At 37.4% G+C, this 19860-nt stretch overlaps 1 protein-coding gene across 2 annotated transcripts in view; it reads right to left on the bottom strand.

Moving 5' to 3' along the window:
- Nucleotides 1–19860, bottom strand: part of MINDY3 (MINDY lysine 48 deubiquitinase 3) — a 325101-nt gene that overhangs the window by 54683 nt on the left and 250558 nt on the right. For both annotated transcript variants that reach the window (XM_053714015.1, XM_053714014.1), the window contains exon 14: nt 3047–3134. In XM_053714015.1, coding sequence (XP_053569990.1) covers nt 3047–3134 — 88 coding nt within the window. The remainder of the gene's footprint in view (nt 1–3046; nt 3135–19860) is intronic.

A 19860-nucleotide genomic window follows, 5' to 3' on the forward strand; every position in this document is an offset into this window, starting at 1 on the left:
TAGTTAGCAGAAACTTCACTACTACCCTTTTTATGAAGAGGGACTACATTGGCAATTTTCCAGTCTTTTGGAACAACTCCTGTTAGAAGTGGCCAATTAAATAAATCAGTTAATGGAAGACACAACTTCATAACAAAATATTTTGCGGCAAAAATGACGCAAAAAAAAGTACCATTTTGCGTCATCGTGAGCCTAATTAGCCCACGAAATTTTGAGAAACAGACTCCAAGTTACAACTAACTGGAACCCCAGATAAGAAAAAAATACCTAAATTCTCCCACAAACATAATTTCCATGCTGAAACTGTTAAGACTGCAAAGGGAAATATACACAGACCTGACTCATGGCAAATATATGCAATATACATTAGAAACTTTATAATATAAAAGTGCCAAACATAGCTGAGAGTGTCTTATAAAATGATATATACTTACCAGAAGACACATATCCACATATAGCAGACAGCCACACAAGTACTGAAACATATCAGTAGAGGGAATGGTAGAGGAGTATAATGTCGATCTGTAAAGGGAGGCAGCAGATGAATCCATGCGACCGAGAGCCTTAGAATAGATTTCCCATAGGTGAAAACATGGTGTCAACAGGCAATACTGCCTTCACATTCCTCAGACAAACACTGTACTTTGAGAGGAACTGGGTTTCAAAATGCTAAGAAGCGCATTTCACAGAAGAAATCAAGCACATCTTGCTTCACCACCTCCAAAGAAGGCAAAGTTTATAACAAACTGGAGGTATGAGTCAAAGTGGGAGGTGTATTTATAGGCATTTTTATGGTTTGGGAAACTTTACCCCCTCCTGGTAGGAATGTATATCGCATACATCACTAGCTCATGGACTCTTGCCACTTACATGAAAGAAAACCCTTATGCCCAAAGAACATGATCTGCAATTCACTTTCACCTCACTCCTCATCAAGAAAGCAAAAGAAAATGAGTATGATGGTAAGTTGGAGGAACTTTAAGATTTGTTGTGTTGCAGTATCTTTTGCATCGTCCTAGTGGTCAGGAGGGGAATTCACACTTGTGATGACTGCTAACTCTCACCATCTGATAAAAAAGTCTAGATCTTGGGGGGAAAAAAGTTTACTTGCAAGATAACTAATAAGAGAGCTTCAGAAATGGTTAAGAAAAAAGATAGATTAGATCTTCTGACAACTAGAAAGAAAATCCCTATTACTAGAAGTTCAGTTTTTATCGCTAAGAATAGCAATCAATTTCACCACCAAATACCTAGGATTTTTCGACAATATTATAAAATAGTATGATTTGAAGGATTCAGTTCATATGCATAGGTTTGTTTATTCTTGCAATAAAACACTAGGCGACATTTTATCTCCAAGTGTTTTGAGACCAAAACATTACCTAAGTTATAACATAATAGTGCTTCTAGATATGGCAGAAGGAAATGTGAATGTCATATTATTCACTGGTTGCAGTATCCAGTAAAGTGAATTGAAAACCTTTCTACTTGTGTGGTTTATTTGATCATTTGCAAGGATGACAATCCGGGAGGCAAAAAACAGTATGAGGGATCATTTATCACATATAACAGACAATAATGCATGCTTAGACATAGCTACACATTTTATTAATGTCCTTAAACATTTCTTGTCATCTTTTCTGTGGATGGTTATTAAACATGTCAAAATACCTTCTAGAGCAGGTGCTAAAGAGAAGTTACTTTGTAAGCAAAAGGCTTAGTGGATTTTTCATTTGCAAACTCAGATTCCAAAAGGGTTTAACCCCTTAGCGACATGGATGTTCCCTGTATGTTGCGTGTCCTTAAAGGGTTTTCAGCCCTTTAATAGTACGGGTCTCGGAAGCGGGACATACTATTACTACATGTCGCACTCCAGAAGGCATTTAGAAATTGCTCAGCTCTCCTTACTCCTTAGAGTGAAAACAGGGTACGTCGGCTGATGTTAAGGGGTTAAGTAAATGATAGAATTAGTGGTAGTAAGCTATATAGATCCTACATTTTTAACATATGAATTCATGTAACATTACTCTGCGGAATCTGTTGGGGCTCTACAAATAAACGATAATAATACTCGCCTCCTGTAATTAATAAAATCTAGATTATTCGTCACCAAGGTTAGAAAAATCATCATTTATTATTACCAGGATAATATGTATATGTTTTCCTATTGGCCTCACATGATGGTCCATTTTATTAAACTTAAGTGAAAATTAACTAACCTTTATTAATATGACAGTGAGAGAATGCACTCCCTCTTTGGTGGTGTGTAGCTGTTCCTTTAAGAATTTTCTGTTTTTCCAATTAGAATTTAGGAATTTGGATGTTTTTAACAATCTATAGTTAAAGCCTGTGCAGATGACGGCAATTTTTAATTCTCTATGTGTGCCCATTTGTATATGTTTTCTCTATGTGTGTCCATTTGTATGTTTTCAAATAAAGTTTTAAAATTGAATTAAAAAAAGAACAGATCAATGTTTTATTCTAGTTGGTTTAATAAGGAGAAGATTAACTCACTTCTTATGTGATCTAGATTTCAACAAGAATGTATATATCAAATTCAGATTGTGTATTTAAAAGGGAAATATTTTTTTTTTTTCTTTCATGATTTAGAAAGAGCATGTAATTTTAAACAACATTCTAATTTACTTATAATATACAATTTGCTTCATTCTCTTGATATCCTTTGCTGAAAAGCATATCTAGATAGGCTCAGAAGCTGCTGATGGGTGGCTGCACATAGATGCCTCGTGTGATTGGCTCAGCCATGTGCACTGCTGTTTCTTCAACAAAATATATCATAGAATGAAGCAGATTATAGAAGTAAATTGGTATATTTTTTAAAATTGTATTGTCTATCTGAATCATGAAAGAAAAAAATTGGGTTTAATGTCCGTTTAAACAAATGATGGTTGTTATGGTCCCATGGTAAAACTGTGTCTTATAAACAAGCACAGCAAACAGTTTAATATGAGTCTAAACCACCAATTAGTTAACATGCAATACTAGAAACTCTTACTTTGTATGCTTTAGAATGAAGACCGCATACCTGTTCAGGGAAAAATTCTTCAAGAAATGGCCCCAGTAATATGATCCCAAGTCCTTCTGGGTCTAATTTTGTCTTCATGAGGTTTACACTAGAAAATATTGGAAAGAAAATAATAAGCACAGAATTTTTTACTTTCTGCGTTCCTAAGATATGTGGTACTGCAACAATAGTGTCTGCCAAGAAAGTAAATTTAGTTCTATTTTAAGTTTTCATGGCGCATTCATCAGAATGGCATCTTATTTGCCAAATGTAGCTATTTTAAGACAACATAATCTTATGATTAAAACCAAATACTGATGGTAATTTATAAGATAGTACCTTATTAGGAAAACATTTGCTAAAACAGTGTACAAGAACCTATGCTCAAAACACAATGGGTCATGAATAAAAAAATAACAGTATGCTACAATGAGGAACACATACGTATGAGAAAGAAAATAGTTACAGAAATTCAAACGTACAAATTAAAAGGACATTGTAGTGCAAACTACACAGGGACTGTATAACTGTATCCTGCATGAGAGCTGAAATGATTGTGTTAAACACATTAAAAGCCTTTTAGAATAGGTCCGTTTTGCATTGTCCTTTTAAGTAATATTTAGATGTTTTACAATGACTTCAGTCTCACAAACACTGAATTGTGGGAGGTTTAGGACTATATACACGTCTGCCAGTGAGGTAAGATTTTATCACGATAACAAAAAAGAATAAATGAGAACAATTGAGGAAATTAAGGACAAACAGTTTGGTGTGCTTTTAAAATAAGGACTACACAGACTTTATTTACTGGTTTAACCCCTTCCCACCCGGACTTATTTGTCTACATCAGAACAAAGTTCTGATGTAAATAAATAAGTTAAAAAGTGAAATCACGCGATCGTTCATGTGATCACATGATTTCAATGATAGGATTGTGTCTGGGTAGAGTGCCTATGTTGCTAGGCACGCCCCCCTCCCCCCCCCCCCCCGGCCGTGATCCCATTTAGGAAGCAGATTTGGCTTTAGTACAGCCAAAAGGATAGGACTTTCTATGCCGTCCTAAGGGTTTTAACCCCTTAATGACAACTGACGTACCAGGTACGTCCTGCAAAAACTTTCAGTTAGTGACAATGGACGTACCTGGTACGTCAGTTGTCTAAGAGAGTGCTGGAAGCGATCGCAATCGCTTCCAGCAGCTCTCAGGGTATTGCAGTGATGCCTCGATATTGAGGCATCCTGCAATACCTTTTAAAAAGCATCCGATGCAGAGAGAGCCACTCTGTGGCCCTCTCTGCACCGGTAGCGATGGTGCCGTTGGTGGGTGGGAGCTTACAAGGGAGGCGGGTGATCGGCCCATCGCTCCCCGGCATCCGGTTCCTTCAAGTGTTTTGTGCACGCCAGATGCTGGGAGCGTGCAAAGGGGGGGCCTGCGGGCGCGCGCGCGTGCATGTGTGTGTGTGTGTGCGCACGCGCAGCAACCACTACCACCAATGATCATCAAAGAGAGAGGGGGGCAGAAAACGTTTTTTTTTTTTTTTTTAAAAAAAAAAAAAAATAGGATCTGCTAGGGTAGGGGGATGGGGTTAGGTGGGGGGGAAGCTACACTACAGAAAACCGCTGTTTAAGGAAAAAAAAAACAAAAAAAACCCAACCTTTCTTTTTTGGGGAAAACTGGGTACTGGCAGACAGCTGCCAGTACCCAAGATGGTGGCAAATAGGTAGGTTGGGAGGGTTAGAGAGCTGTTTGGGGGGGGGGGATCAGGGAGGTTGGGGGCTAAGGCAGGGGTCCATCACAGATGAATAATTAAAAAAAAATAAAAAAAAATAAAAAACACCTTTTATTTTAGTACTGGCAGACTTTCTGCCAGTACTTAAGATGGCGGGGACAATTGTGGGGTGGGGGAGGGAAGAGAGCTGTTTGGGAGGGATCAGGGGGTGGGATGTGTCAGGTGGGAGGCTGATCTCTACACTAAAGCTAAAATTAACCCTGCAAGCTCTCTACAAGCTACCTAATTAAACCCTTAACTGCTGGGCATAATACAAGTGTGGTGCGCAGCAGCATTTAGCGGCCTCCTAATTGCCAAAAAGCAACGCCAAAGCCATATATGTCTGCTATTTCTGAACAAAGGAGATCCCAGAGAAGCATTTACAACCATTTGTGACATAATTGCACAAGCTGTTTGTAAATAATTTTAGTGAGAAACCTAAAATTGTGAAAAATTTTACTTTTTTTTTTTTTATTTGCTCGCATTTGGCGGTGAAATGGTGGCATGAAATGTACCAAAATGGGCCTAGGTCAATACTTTGGGTTGTCTACTACACTACACTAAAGCTAAAATTAACCCTTCAAGGTCTCTACAAGCTCCCTAATTAACCCCTTCACTGCTGGGCATAATACACGTGTGGTGCACAGCGGCATTTAGTGGCCTTCTAATTACCAAAAAGCAATGCCAAAGCCATATAAGTCTGCTATTTCTGAACAAAGAGGATCCCAGAGAAGCATTTACAACCATTTGTGCCATAATTGCATAAGTTGTTTGTAAATAATTTCAGTGAGAAACCTAAAGTTTGTGACAAAATTTGTGAAAAAGTGAACGATTTTTTTTTATTTGATCGCATTTGGCAGTGAAATGGTGGCATGAAATATACCAAAATGGGCCTAGATCAATACTTTGGAATGTCTTCTAAAACAAAATATACACATGTCAAGGGATATTCAGGGATTCCTGACAGATATCAGTGTCCCAATGTAACTAGCGCTAATTTTGAAAAAAAGTGGTTTGGAAATAGCAAAGTGCTACTTGTATTTATGGCCCTATAACTTGCAAAAAAAGCAAAGAACATGTAAACATTAGGTATTTCTAAACTCAGGACAAAATTTAGAAACTATTTAGCATGGGTGTTTTTTGGTGGTTGTAGATGTGTAACAGATTTTTGGGGTCAAAGTTAAAAAAAAGTGTTTTTTTCCATTTTTTCCTCATATTTCATAATTTTTTTATAGTAAATTATAAAATATGATGAAAATAATGATATATTTTGAAAGTCCATTTAATGGCGAGAAAAACGGTATATAATATGTGTGGGTACAGTAAATGAGTAAGAGGAAAATTACAGCTAAACACAAACACTGCAGAAATGTAAAAATAGCCATTGTCATTAAGGGTAAGAAAATTTAAAAATGGTCCAGTCATTAAGGGGTTAAAGGCCCAGTGCAGTTAGTACGGCATAGAAGGGCGGGAAGGGGTTAAAGTCAAAATTGGTGCAAACTCTTTCATGGTTCAAACAGAGCTTACTTCTATTATCAAATTTCCTTCACCCACATTAAAGCATTTTCTTTTTGGGCTTTTTGGTCCCTTTAATAATTTAAAAACAGAGATGATACTTATTTTTATTTTTTTAAATAGGTTGTTCTTAAAATACATAGACACAAATGTAGTAAACAAAAGATGAAAAATAGACCCAAGACAAAACAATATCATATGGTGAAGCCGTGAGAATATAAAAATCTTCCCATAATTTCATAAACAAAGATATTCTTAAGCCTTTATGCAAAAATCACATGTGGTTTGTTTGCATCTATTGCAAATGTTTATATATATGTAAACAAGTATAACTACATATGTAAGTAATTATTGCATATCTAAGGAAAATGTGATCCTTGGTTTATCAAGACTCTAAATACACAATGCTGTGTTATTAACGGCTCATTTGTCGAGCTTTACATTATAAAACATGCAGGACAGTCAAACACATCTCCATACCATTTATTTTCAAAAAGTTTATTCTTCAAACTAAAGTATTCTATCTTAATCATGGAAGTTTAATTTTGACTTGAGTGTCCCTTTAACTAGAGAACAAGGGAAATAATCAGTTGATTGATAACCGTGGTTACTAACCTACTGTCATCCATCAGCCGATTATTGCACCTTTGCTCTAGTTAAGATATAATGAATATCTGGCCTGTTAAGGGTCCTGATGGACAGTAAACACCTTGTAATAAGTAATTTATGTTGTGTTTCTAAAGAACAAACACCTTTGTTGGAATTGTCTGTCAATAGCCAAACATCCACCATTTGCCTTACTAAAATGAGCCTATCTAGGCTTGAGTCTGCTGACAACAAGGCTCAAAATGTAAGTATAAATAGTTTTTTTTTTTGCCATTGCTATCAGTTAAACACAATTAGAGAAAGATATATAGCAGACCTAGCCTTGAGAAATTACATGAAAAGAGGGCAAAATAAATAAAGTATATTGCAAAGTTCTCCCTTTAAGAGTTTTTTTTTTTAACTTAAAAAGGGACAGTCTACACAAGAAATGTTATTGTTTAAAAAGATAGATAATGCCTTTATTACCCATTCCCCAGTTTTGCACAACCAACATGGTTATATAAATATACTTTTTACCTCTGTTATTACCTTGTATCTAAGCCTCTGCACATTGACCCCTTATTTTAGCTCGTTTGACAGACTTGCATTCAGTGCTAACTCCTAGGTAACTCCACGTGCATGAGCACAATGTTATCTATAGGGCACACAAACTAATGCCTCTAGTCATAAAAAAAATCTCAAATGCATTCAGATTAGAGGCGGCCTTCAAGGGCTAAGAAACTAGCATATGAGCCTACTTAGGTTTAGCTTTCCTCAAAGAATACCAAGAAAACAAAGCAAAATAAATTATAAAAAGTTGCTTAAAATTACATGCCCTATCTGAATCATGAAAGTTTATTTTTGACTTGACTGCCCCTTTAAAGGGATATGAAAGTAAAAAAATATGCAAGCAACAGTGCAAAATAAAAGTCTCTAACTATGTGGGTAACCTCTGCCTTTGAAGCTTGTAGGGGTTCCCTGTCTCTTGCTAAGATAGCGAAGCAGAAGCCGGTCACAGACAAGGGAAAACTCCCTAATTCCAATCCGAGTATTCTTGCCCAGTTTAAAGTCTAGAACACCCCCTTTCTAAAACACTGCAATGGCATAATGTTAATGTTACTGAGCAAGATCTTCCAATTTCCATGCAAAAATATATATTTTAAATAGGGGATGTGCTTAAAGTCTTTAAGTGATTATGCTTAAATAAATTCAAATTGATTCTAGCAAAATGGTTTTGAATAATATATTAGTATTAACAGTTTAAAATATAATTAGAACTCCTAAGCAAAGTTTTGAATTAGATATGCAGACGTGAGCTTCTTTACATTCTTTAAACAGATGTTGTACTCATTATTCAAGTGAATTAACAGTAAGGGGCAAGCTCATAAATAAACAACCCCCCAACTATTACCATTAAATGGACATTTGGAAAGATATCCAAAAGCAGTCTTAAATGAGCTGAATTGCAAAAACATAAATTTATATTTAACTGATAAATTCATTTGTATCATAGTGGTGAGTCCATGATCTATTACTCCTGGGAATTACTCTAGGAGGCAAAGATTCCTAAATGCCAAGAGCTCTATAAAACCACTCCCACCTTACTAGAAACTAGTCTGATGTATAGCCAATCATAGAAACCAGGAAAAGTAATAATAGCGAAAAACAAAAAGGAGCAGAAAAAAAGGGGAGGAGGTGCAAAAAGAAAAGCTACAACCAAATGAAAAAACAGGAATGGGTCTTGTTGACTATCTCTACCAATAAATAAATTAATCAGGCAAGCATCAATTATGTTTTCTTTCATACAGGTGGTGAGACTCCACAATCCATTACCTTTGGGAAACTACAGGGAGTGCAGAATTATTAGGCAAATTAGTATATTGACCACATCATCCTCTTTATGCATGTTGTCTTACTCCAAGCTGTATAGGCTCGAAAGCCTACTACCAATTAAGCATATTAGGTGATGTGCATCTCTGTAATGAGAAGGGGTGTGGTCTAATGACATCAACACCCTATATCAGGTGTGCATAATTATTAGGCAACTTCCTTTCCTTTGGCAAAATGGGTCAAAAGAAGGACTTGACAGGCTCAGAAAAGTTAAAAATAGTGAGATATCTTGCAGAGGGATGCTGCACTCTTAAAATTGCAAAGCTTCTGAAGCGTGATCATCGAACAATCAAGCGTTTCATTCAAAATAGTCAACAGGGTCGCAAGAAGCGTGTGGAAAAACCAAGGCGCAAAATAACTGCCCATGAACTGAGAAAAGTCAAGCGTGCAGCTGCCAAGATGCCACTTGCCACCAGTTTGGCCATATTTCAGAGCTGCAACATCACTGGAGTGCCCAAAAGCACAAGGTGTGCAATACTCAGAGACATGGCCAAGGTAAGAAAGGCTGAAAGACGACCACCACTGAACAAGACACACAAGCTGAAACGTCAAGACTGGGCCAAGAAATATCTCAAGACTGATTTTTCTAAGGTTTTATGGACTGATGAAATGAGAGCGAGTCTTAATGGGCCAGATGGATGGCCCGTGGCTGGATTGTTAAAGGGCAGAGAGCTCAAGTCCGACTCAGACGCCAGCAAGGTGGAGGTGGAGTACTGGTTTGGGCTTGTATCATCAAAGATGAGCTTGTGGGGCCTTTTCGGGTTGAGGATGGAGTCAAGCTCAACTCCCAGTCCTACTGCCAGTTTCTGGAAGACACCTTCTTCAAGCAGTGGTACAGGAAGAAGTCTGCATCCTTCAAGAAAAACATGATTTTCATGCAGGACAATGCTCCATCACACGCGTCCAAGTACTCCACAGCGTGGCTGGCAAGAAAGGGTATAAAAGAAGAAAATCTAATGACATGGCCTCCTTGTTCACCTGATCTGAACCCCATTGAGAACCTGTGGTCCATAATCAAATGTGAGATTTACAAGGAGGTAAAACAGTACACCTCTCTGAACAGTGTCTGGGAGGCTGTGGTTGCTGCTGCACGCAATGTTGATGGTGAACAGATCAAAACACTGACAGAATCCATGGATGGCAGGCTTTTGAGTGTCCTTGCAAAGAAAGGTGGCTATATTGGTCACTTATTTGTTTTTGTTTTGTTTTTGAATGTCAGAAATGTATATTTGTGAATGTTGAGATGTTATATTGGTTTCACTGGTAAAAATAAATAATTGAAATGGGTATATATTTGGTTTATGTTAAGTTGCTTAATAATTATGCACAGTAATAGTCACCTGCACACACAGATATCCCCCTAAAATAGCTATAACTAAAAACAAACTAAAAACTACTTCCAAAACTATTCAGCTTTGATATTAATGAGTTTTTTGGGTTCATTGAGAACATGGTTGTTGTTCAATAATAAAATTAATCCTCAAAAATACAACTTGCCTAATAATTCTGCACTCCCTGTAATACCTAAGCAGTGAAGTCCACAAGTAATGAGGGCTGGACAAAAATGATAGATCATTTTTTATTTCTCTTTTTCACAATAATTAGATACATTTTAGCATGCAAAAGATGAAAATAAAATAAAAAGGATCTAATAAAACTACATCAAACGGAAATACCACCCTGAAGAACTCTCTTACCAAAGGCTGCTTCAGAAGAAGCAAAAACATCAAAATGGTAGATTTTAGTAAAAGTATGCAAAGAAGACCAAGCAGCTGCCTTGAAAATTTGATCCACAGAGGCCTCATTCTTAAAGGCCCAAGATGTTTCAACCGATCTGGTTGAACGGACAGTAATCCGTTTAAGCCCTATGAATCAAAACCTTAAAGGGACACTCAACCCAAATTTTTTTCTTTCAGGATTCAGATAGAGCATAAAATTTTAAGCAACTATCTAATTTACTTCTATTATCAAATTTTATTCGTTCTCTTGCTATCTTTATTTGAAAAAGAAGGCATCTAAGCTTTTTTTTTTATTGGTTAAGGACTCTGGACAGCACTTTTTTTATTGGTGGATGAATTTATCCACCAATCAGCAAGAACAACCCAGGTTGTTCACCAAAAATGGGCTGGCATCTTAACTTACATTCTTGCATTTCACATAAAGATACCAAGAGAATGAAGAAAATTTAATAAATAGGAGTAAATTAGAAAGTTGCTTAAAATTTCATGCTCTATCTGAATCACGAAAGAAAAATTTGGGTTCAGTGTCCCTTTAAGCCAAGACGCCAAAGAAACAGCAGTAGCTTTCTGCCCTTTTCTAGAACCAGAAAAATTAAACTAGACGTTTGTCTGAAATCCTTAGTAGTCTGCAAATAGTACCTCAAAGCTCGAACAACATCCAAATTATGGAGAAGCCTCTCCATAGAATTCTTTGGATTAGAACAACAATTTCCCTACTCAAGTTATCTGAAGACACCCCTTTAGGTAAGGAATCAAAATGTAGTTATCAAAACTGCCTTGTCCTGATTAAAAAACTAAATTTATGCTTACCTGATAAATAACTTTCTTTTACGATATGACGAGTCCACGGATTTCATCCTTACTTGTGGGATATTAACCTCCTGCTAACAGGAAATGGCAAAGAGCACCACAGCAGAGCTGTATATATAGCCCCTCCCCTTCCCCTCCACCCTTAGTCATTCGGCCGAAGGTATAGGAAGAGAAAAAGGAAAGGCTAAAAGGTGCAGAGGTGACTGAAGTTTACAAAAAATATAAAGAAAAAACGGTCTTAAAAATAACAGGGTGGGCCATGGACTCGTCATATCATAAAAGAAAGTAATTTATCAGGTAAGCATAAATTTAGTTTTCTTTTACAAAGATATGACGAGTCCACAGATTTCATCCTTACTTGTGGGAAACCAATACCAAGGCAATAGGACACGGATGAAAGGGAGGGACAAGATAGGAACCTAAACGGAAGGCACCACTGCTTGAAGAACCTTTCTCCCAAAGATAGCCTCAGAAGAAGCAAAAGTAACAAATTTGTAAAATTTGGAAAAAGTGTGAAGGGACGACCAAGTTGCAGCCTTCCAAATCTGTTACCCAGATGCATCGGTTGTTACTAGCCACAGCCCTAGTAAAATGAGCCGTAATTCTTTCAGGACGCTGCTGTCCAGCAGTCTCATATGCCAGGCAGATGATACTTCTCAGCCAAAAAGAAAGAGGTAGCCGTAGCTTTCTGACCCCTACACTTTCAAGAATAAACAATGAATAATGAAGATGATTGACGGAAATCCTTAGGTGCATGTAAGTAAAACTTTAAGGCACGGACCACGTCCAAGTTAAGTAACAGACACTCCTTCTTAGAAGAAGGATTAGGACACAAGGAAGGAACAACAATTTCCTGATTAATATTCTTATTCGAAACAACCTTAGGAAGGAACCCAGGTTTGGTACGTAAAACCACCTTATCAGAATGAAATATGAGATAAGGCGAATCACACTGTAATGCTGAAAGCTCAGAAACTCTTCGAGCAGAAGAAATAACAACCAAAAACAGAACTTTCCAAGATAATAGTTTAATATCTATGGAATGCATAGGTTCAAACGGAACCCCTTGCAGAACTTGAAGAACTAAATTCAAACTCCAGGGAGGAGTAATAGGTCTAAATACAGGCTTAATTCTAGATCAAGCCTGACAAAAAGACTGAACATCTGATACATTTGCCAAACGTTTGTGAAACAGAATTGACAAAGCTGAAATGTGTCCCTTTAAGGAACTTGCTGATAACCCTTTCTCCAATCCTTCTTGGAGAAAAGACAAAATCCTAGGAATCCTAACTTTACTCCATGAGTAACCCTTGGATTCACACCAATAAAGATATTTACGCCATATCTTATGATAGATTTTTCTAGTGACAGACTTTCTAGCCTGTATTAAAGTATTGATAACTGAATCAGAGAATCCTCACTTCGATAAAATCAAGCGTTCAAACACATAAGCTAGGCTGAACAACCAAGGTACTGCCAAGGCATCTATCAGTTCGGCCTGAAGATCCCTTGACCGGGATCCGTATCTTGGAAGCTTGGCATTCTGACGAGATGCCATCAAATCCAATTCCGGTCTGCCCCATCTGAGAATCAATGAGGCAAATACCTCCGAGTGAAGTTCCCACTCCCCCGGATGAAAAGTCTATCGACTTAGAAAATCTGCTTCCCAGTTCTCTACCCCTGGGATGTAGATCACTGACAGATAACAAGAGTGGGCCTCTGCCCAACTGATTATCTTGGATACTTCTATCATCGCTAAGGAACTCCTTGTTTCCCCCTGATGATTGACATATGTCACAGATGATCCGGCAACAACCACCAAAGAAGAGAGTTTCTGGTCTCTTGATCCAGAATTATCTTTGGAGATAAATCCGCATAATACCCATTCCACTGACCGAGCATGCACAGTTGCAGTGGTCTGAGATGAAAGCGAGCAAACGGAACGATGTCCATTGCCGCTACCATTAATCCGATTACCTACATACACTGAGCCACTGATGGCCGAGGAATGGACAGAAGTGCTCGGCAAGTAATCAAAATCTTTGATTTTCTGACCTCCGTCAGAAATACTTTCATGGCTACCGAGTCTATCAGAGTTCCCAAGAAAGGAACCCGTGTCTGTGGAACAAGTGAACTCTTCTCTATGTTCCCCTTCCAGCCGTGAGTTCTCAGAAAAGACAACACTGTGTCCGTGTGAGATTTTGTCAGATGATATGTTGACGCCTGAATCAGAATATCGTCTAGATAAGACGCCACTACTATTCCTTGCGGTCTGAGAACCGCCAAAAGAGACCCTAGAACCTTTGTGAAGATTCTGGGTGCTGTGGCCAACCCGAAAGAAAGAGCCACGAACTGATGTTTGTCCAAGAAGGCAAACCTTAGAAACCGATGATGATCTTTGTGGATTGGAATATGAAGGTAAGCATCCTTCAAATCCATGGTAGTCATATATTGACCCTCCTGGATCATTGGCAAAATCGTTCAAATTGATGGAACTTGTTTAGACACTTGAGGTCAAAAATGGGTCTGAATGTTCCCTCTTTTTTGGGGACCACAAATAGGTTTGAATAAAACCCCTGTCCCAATTTTGGAACAGGACAGATTACTCCCATAGTAAAAAGGTCTTTTACACAGCGTAAGAACGCCTCTCTCTTTATCTGGTTTGCAGATAATTTTGAAAGATGAAATCTCCTTCTTGGGAGAAAATCCTTGAATTCCAATTGATAACCGTGGGTCACTATTTCTAGTGCCCAGGAATCCTGAACATCTCTTGCCCAAGCCTGAGCAAAGAAAGAAAGTCTGCCCCCTACTAGAACCGGTCCCGGATCGGGGGCCACCCCTTCATGCTGCTTTGTGGAAGAAGAAGCGGGGGGTCCTCCTTTAAAGTTCCAAAAGGACCGAAAATTATTCTGTTTACCGCTCATTTTAACCGACCTATCCTGAGGTAGGGCATGGCCTTACCTCCTGTAATATCAGAAATGATCTCCTTCAATTCTGGCCCAAAAAGGGTCTTACCTTTAAAGGGAATAGCTAAAAGCTTATGTTTTGATGACACATCAGCAGACCAAGATTTGAGCCACAATGCTCTACGTGCTAAAATAGCAAATCCTGCATTTTTTGCAGCTAATTTAGCAATTTGAAAAGTGGCATCAGTAATAAAAGAATTAGCTAGCTTAGTAGACCCTCTAATTTCTTATCCATAGGATCCTTGAAAGCACAACTATCCTCAATGGGTATAGTAGTACGCTTAGCTAGGGAAGATATAGCTCCCTCTACCTTAGGGACCGTTTTCCATGAGTCCCGAATCGTATCTGATATAGGAAACATTTTCTTAAAATTAGGAGAGGGAGAAAACGGTATACCTGGTCTATCCCATTCCTTACTAATAATTTCCGAAATTCTCTTAGGAACCGGAAAAACATCAGTGTAAGTAGGAACTTCCAAATATTTATCCATTTTACACAATTTCTCTGGAAGAATCACAATAGGATCACAATCATCCAGAGTCGCTAAAACCTCCCTAAAGCAACAGGCCGGAGATGTTCAAACTTAAATTTAAATGACATAGCATCCAAATCTGTCTGAACCAAAACATTCCCTGAATCAGAAATTTCACCCTCAGACAGTAATTCCCTGATCCCCAACTCAGAGCACTGTGAGGGAACATCGGAAATAGCTAATAAAGCATCAGAGGATTCAGTATTTACTAGGGTTGCACCGATACGGATACTAGTATCGGTACCGATACCAAGTATTTGCATGAGTACTTGTATTCGTGCAAATGCACCGATACTTAAACCGATACCTCCACTTCCTACCCATATGCTATCTTGTGGCGTTTTTTCAAACTGCATGTTCTCATTTCATGAAGTGGAGACTAAACTAAAAATTGTTTACTACTATTCTGCCAATACAAATTGCTGTTATTTGTATTATTGTAGGAGAGATCACTGTACCCCGTTCAGACAAACCCCTGAAGTACTGGTCAGTTAAACTGAGATTTCCAGCTCTGGCTAAAATGGTCCAAAAATATGTTTCTGCCCCATGCAGTAGTGTGGAAAGTGAAAGACTGTTCAACTTAGAGTCAAACCTCCTTACTGAAGGCAAAAACAGACTTATATCTGAACATGCAGAGAGGCTTATGTTCTGTTCCTTTAAAAGAACGTGCCACTAACTTTTGAAAAATTATTCTAATTGCTAAATTGCCTTTTTACTGCTAGTTCTCATCTTGCACAATGATGTTCAAAACATAATGTACTCTGAGGAACATCCATAGGTTAGCTTATATAATTGCAGGAAGAGTACTCATGGCAAAAATTAAGTTAATTCCAATGAACACTCATCCTGCAATTATAGGACTAGATTTAGATTACATTTGATTGGTAAGCTTTATCAATGCTTTGTTCACATTTCCAACTCCATAGACTTTAATGGAGTAGGACATGTAATGAGAGCATTGGTAAAGCTTACCAGTCAAATGTAATTTAGCCCATAGTGTTGTTCCCCATGATTAAACAGTGCACTGTTCTATTTTTTACTGTATTGCACTTTTGGTTGGTTGTGATTTTATATTTGTTATTAATATATTTTTTTTTAATATTTTTATTTATAAACATGTTCTGTGAACTTTATGACAAATAAAACTGTTTTATTATTTCATAATGTCTTAAGTTACAGTTCTTCATAATTATTAAGAAGGAATCTTAAATAATTAGTCTGTATTGTGCTTGGTTAACTGTCACATGACATAAAAAAAAAAAAAGTATCTGTAATTGGTATCAGCGAGTATTTGAAAACAAGTATCGGTACTTGTACTCGGTCTTAAAAAAATGGTATTGGTGCAACCCTAGTATTTACATTAATACTTGACCTACTGCGTTTACCCTGCAACACTGGTAATTTAGACAATACCTCTGTAAGGGTAGTTGACATAACTGCAGCCATCTCCTGCAGAGTAAAGGAATTAGCCGCACTAGAAGCACTAGGCGTCGCTTGTGTGGGCATAAAAGGTTGTGACACTTGGAGAATTGGATGGCATATCCTGATTCTCTTCAGACTGAGAATCATCCCTAGGCACACTTACTTTATTTAAAATATGCTTTTTACATTGTAAAGCCCTTTCAGTACAAAAGTTACACAATGTTAGAGGGGGTTGCACAATAGCTTCTAAACACATAGAACAATGAGAAACCTCAATGTCAGACATGTTGAACAGACTAGTAATACCACAAAAGTCGTTTAAACACTTATTTATAGCATAAAAACATAAGAAAAAAAGTGGACTGTGCCTTTAAGAAAAGAAAAAGTGAACAATTTTCCAAAATGCACAAAAAACGTTAAATTATTCCCAAATATCCTTGAAAAACCTAAATCTGCCCCCTACCAGCTGAGCTGGAATGAGGGCCGCACCTTCATGTGGACTTAGGGGCTGACTGTGGTTTCCTTAATTGCTTGGATTTATTCCAATTTTAGGAAGGCTTCCAATTGGAAGCAAATTCCTTGGAGGGAGGATTGAGTTTTTGTTCCTTATTCTGATGAAAGGAACGAAAACGGTTAGAAGCCTTAAATTTACCCTTAGGTTTTTTATCCTGAGGCAGAAAAACTCCCTTTCCCCCAGTGACGGTTGAAATAATAGAATCCAACTGAGAACCAAATAAATTATTACCTTGGAAAGAAAGCGATAGTAATCTAGATTTAGATGTCATATCAGCATTCCAAGATTTAAGCCACAAAGGTATTCTAGCTAATATAGCTAAAGACAGGGATCTAACATCAATTTTGATGATATAAAAAATGGCATCACAAATAAAATGATTAGCATGTTGCAGTAAGCGAATAATGCTAGATATGTCAGAATCCAATTCTTGTTGTGCTAAATTCTCCAACCAGAAAGTTGATGCAGCTGCAACATCAGCCAAAGAAATTGTAGGTCTGAGAAGATAACCTGAATATAAATAGGCCTTCCTTAGATAAGATTCAAGCTTCCTATCTAAAGGATCCTTAAAGGAAGTACTATCTTCCATAGGAATAGTGGTACGTTTAGCAAGATTAGAAATAGCCCCATCAACTTTGGGGATTTTTTTCCCAAAACTCTATAGATTTTGCTGGTAAAGGATACAATTTTTTAAACCTTGAAGAAGGAATAAAAGAAGTACCTGGCTTACTCCATTCCTTAGAAATCATATCAGAAATAGCCTCAGGAATAGGAAAAACCCCTGGAGAAACCACAGGAGGTTTAAAAACAGCATTTAAACGTTTATTAGACTGAAAGTCAATAGGACTGGTTACCTCAATATACAAAGTAATTAACACTTCTTTTAATAAACAACGCATAAACTCTATTTTAAATAAATAAGTAGATTTGTCAGTGTCAATGTCTGAGGAAGGATCTTCTGAATCAGATAGATCCTCATCAGAAGAGGATAAATTATTATGTTGTTGGTCATTTGAAATTTCATCAACTAAATGAGAAGTTTTAAAAGACCTTTTACGTTTATTAGAAGGTGGAAATGCAGACAAAGCCTTCAGGATAGAATCATAAACAAATTCTTTAAAATTTACAGGTATAGCATGCACATTAGAAGTTGAAGGAAATGCAACTGGCAATGTACTATTATTGATGGATACACTATCTGCATGTAAAAGTTTATCATGACAACTATTACAAATGACATTTGGCGAAATAATTTCTACAATTTTAAAACAAATGCACTTAGCTTTGGTAGAACTGATGTCAGGCAGCAATGTTCCAGCAGAAACTTCTAAGACAGGATCAGATTGAGACATCTTGCACAATGTAAGAGAAAAAACAACATATAAAGCAAAATGATCTATTTCCTTATATGACAGTTTAAGGAATGGGAAAAAATGCAAATAGCATAGCCCTCTGATAGAGTAAAAAGCAAGAAGCAAACATTCATGGGGTATTTGAAATAATGAAAAAGTTTGGCGCCAAGTATGACGCACAACGTAACAAACTTTTTTGGAGCCAAAAATAACTGGAAATGACACACTTGCGTCACTAATGACGCAAGGTCTCGGCGTCAAGTATGACGCCGGAAATGACGAAGTTGCGTCAGACGTATTTTTTTGCGCCAAAAATGATGCAATAAAGTTTAGCATTTGACGCACCCGCTGGCCTAATATCACCCGCAATTTGCAAGAAGTAGTCAACTGAAAAAAAGACTAAACCCCAGGTAAGAAATAAATTTCTTAAAAAAATGTTTATATACCCCAAATATGAAACTGACAGTCTGCAGACGGAAATTTATGAACCTGACTCATGGCAAATATAAGTACAATACATATATTTAGAACTTTATATAAATGCATAAAGTGCCCAACCATAGCTGAGGTGTCTTAAGTAATAAAAAACATACTTACCAAAAGACACCCATCCACATATAGCAGATAGCCAAACCAGTACTAAAACAGTTACTAGTAGAGGTAATGGTAAATTGAGAGTATATCGTTGATCTGAAAAGGGAGGTAGGAGATGAATCTCACCGACCGATAACAGAGAACCTATGAAATAGACCCCCGTTAGGGAAATCATCGTATTCAATAAGCGATACTCCCTTCACGTCCCTCTGACATTCGCTGTACTCTGAGAGGAATCGGGCTTCAACAATGCTGAGAAGCGCATATCAATGTAGAAATCTTAGCACAAACTTACTTCACCACCTCCATAGGAGGCAAAGTTTGTAAAACTGAATTGTGGGTGTGGTGAGGGGTGTATTTATAGGCATTTTGAGGTTTGTGAAACTTTGCCCCTCCTGGTAGGATTGTATATCCCATATGTCACTAGCTCATGGACTCTTGCCAATTACATGAAAGAAAGACCCTTTATTCTTCACCTTCCTTCAGCGGAGGAAGTAAGGTGGGAGGGGTTTTATAGAGTTCTTGCGGTTTGGGAATCTATGCCCTACCCTAGTGCCTAGGAAGAGTAATTCCCAGAAGTAATGGATTGTGGACTCTAACTGCTGAATAAAAAAAACAAAAAAAAATATTTATAAAATGAATGTTTTAAAAATAATTTAAAATCCTCACTTTATTAATGGTTTGCAAAACCACTTTAACATCCTGGTGAGTATGTTTATGTTGACTCCCTTAATTGTGGCTAAGTAGGGCTAGCTGTGAATTAGTAGCTCACTGCTCTAAGCAATAACTATCTAGTATGTAGTTGGTCTAGGCAATTTGCAGCATTTTGAAGGCAACCAAGATAACATATCTTTCAGCCTGAGTGAAGTATGATTTTTACACAAAAAACTTATTTTACAGCAAAATCATCAACATAAATAATGAATACATATTGAATCTGTTTTTACTCATAATTGCAATCTTAAAATGTTTCATGCCCTATTAAGTGGATTTCCAAAATCATAGTAGGAATTTGACACAATTAATCAAGGATATAATGTGACAAACAAGTTAACTGCTTTGTAGCAGTTCATAACTGCAAACACAACAATGTGCTGCAGTTTATTGATATCTAGGTAGACTTACTATTTAGGACTCATATTTACATACA

Source organism: Bombina bombina, chromosome 5, assembly GCF_027579735.1.
Source record: "Bombina bombina isolate aBomBom1 chromosome 5, aBomBom1.pri, whole genome shotgun sequence".
Taxonomy (NCBI): Eukaryota; Metazoa; Chordata; class Amphibia; order Anura; family Bombinatoridae; genus Bombina; species Bombina bombina.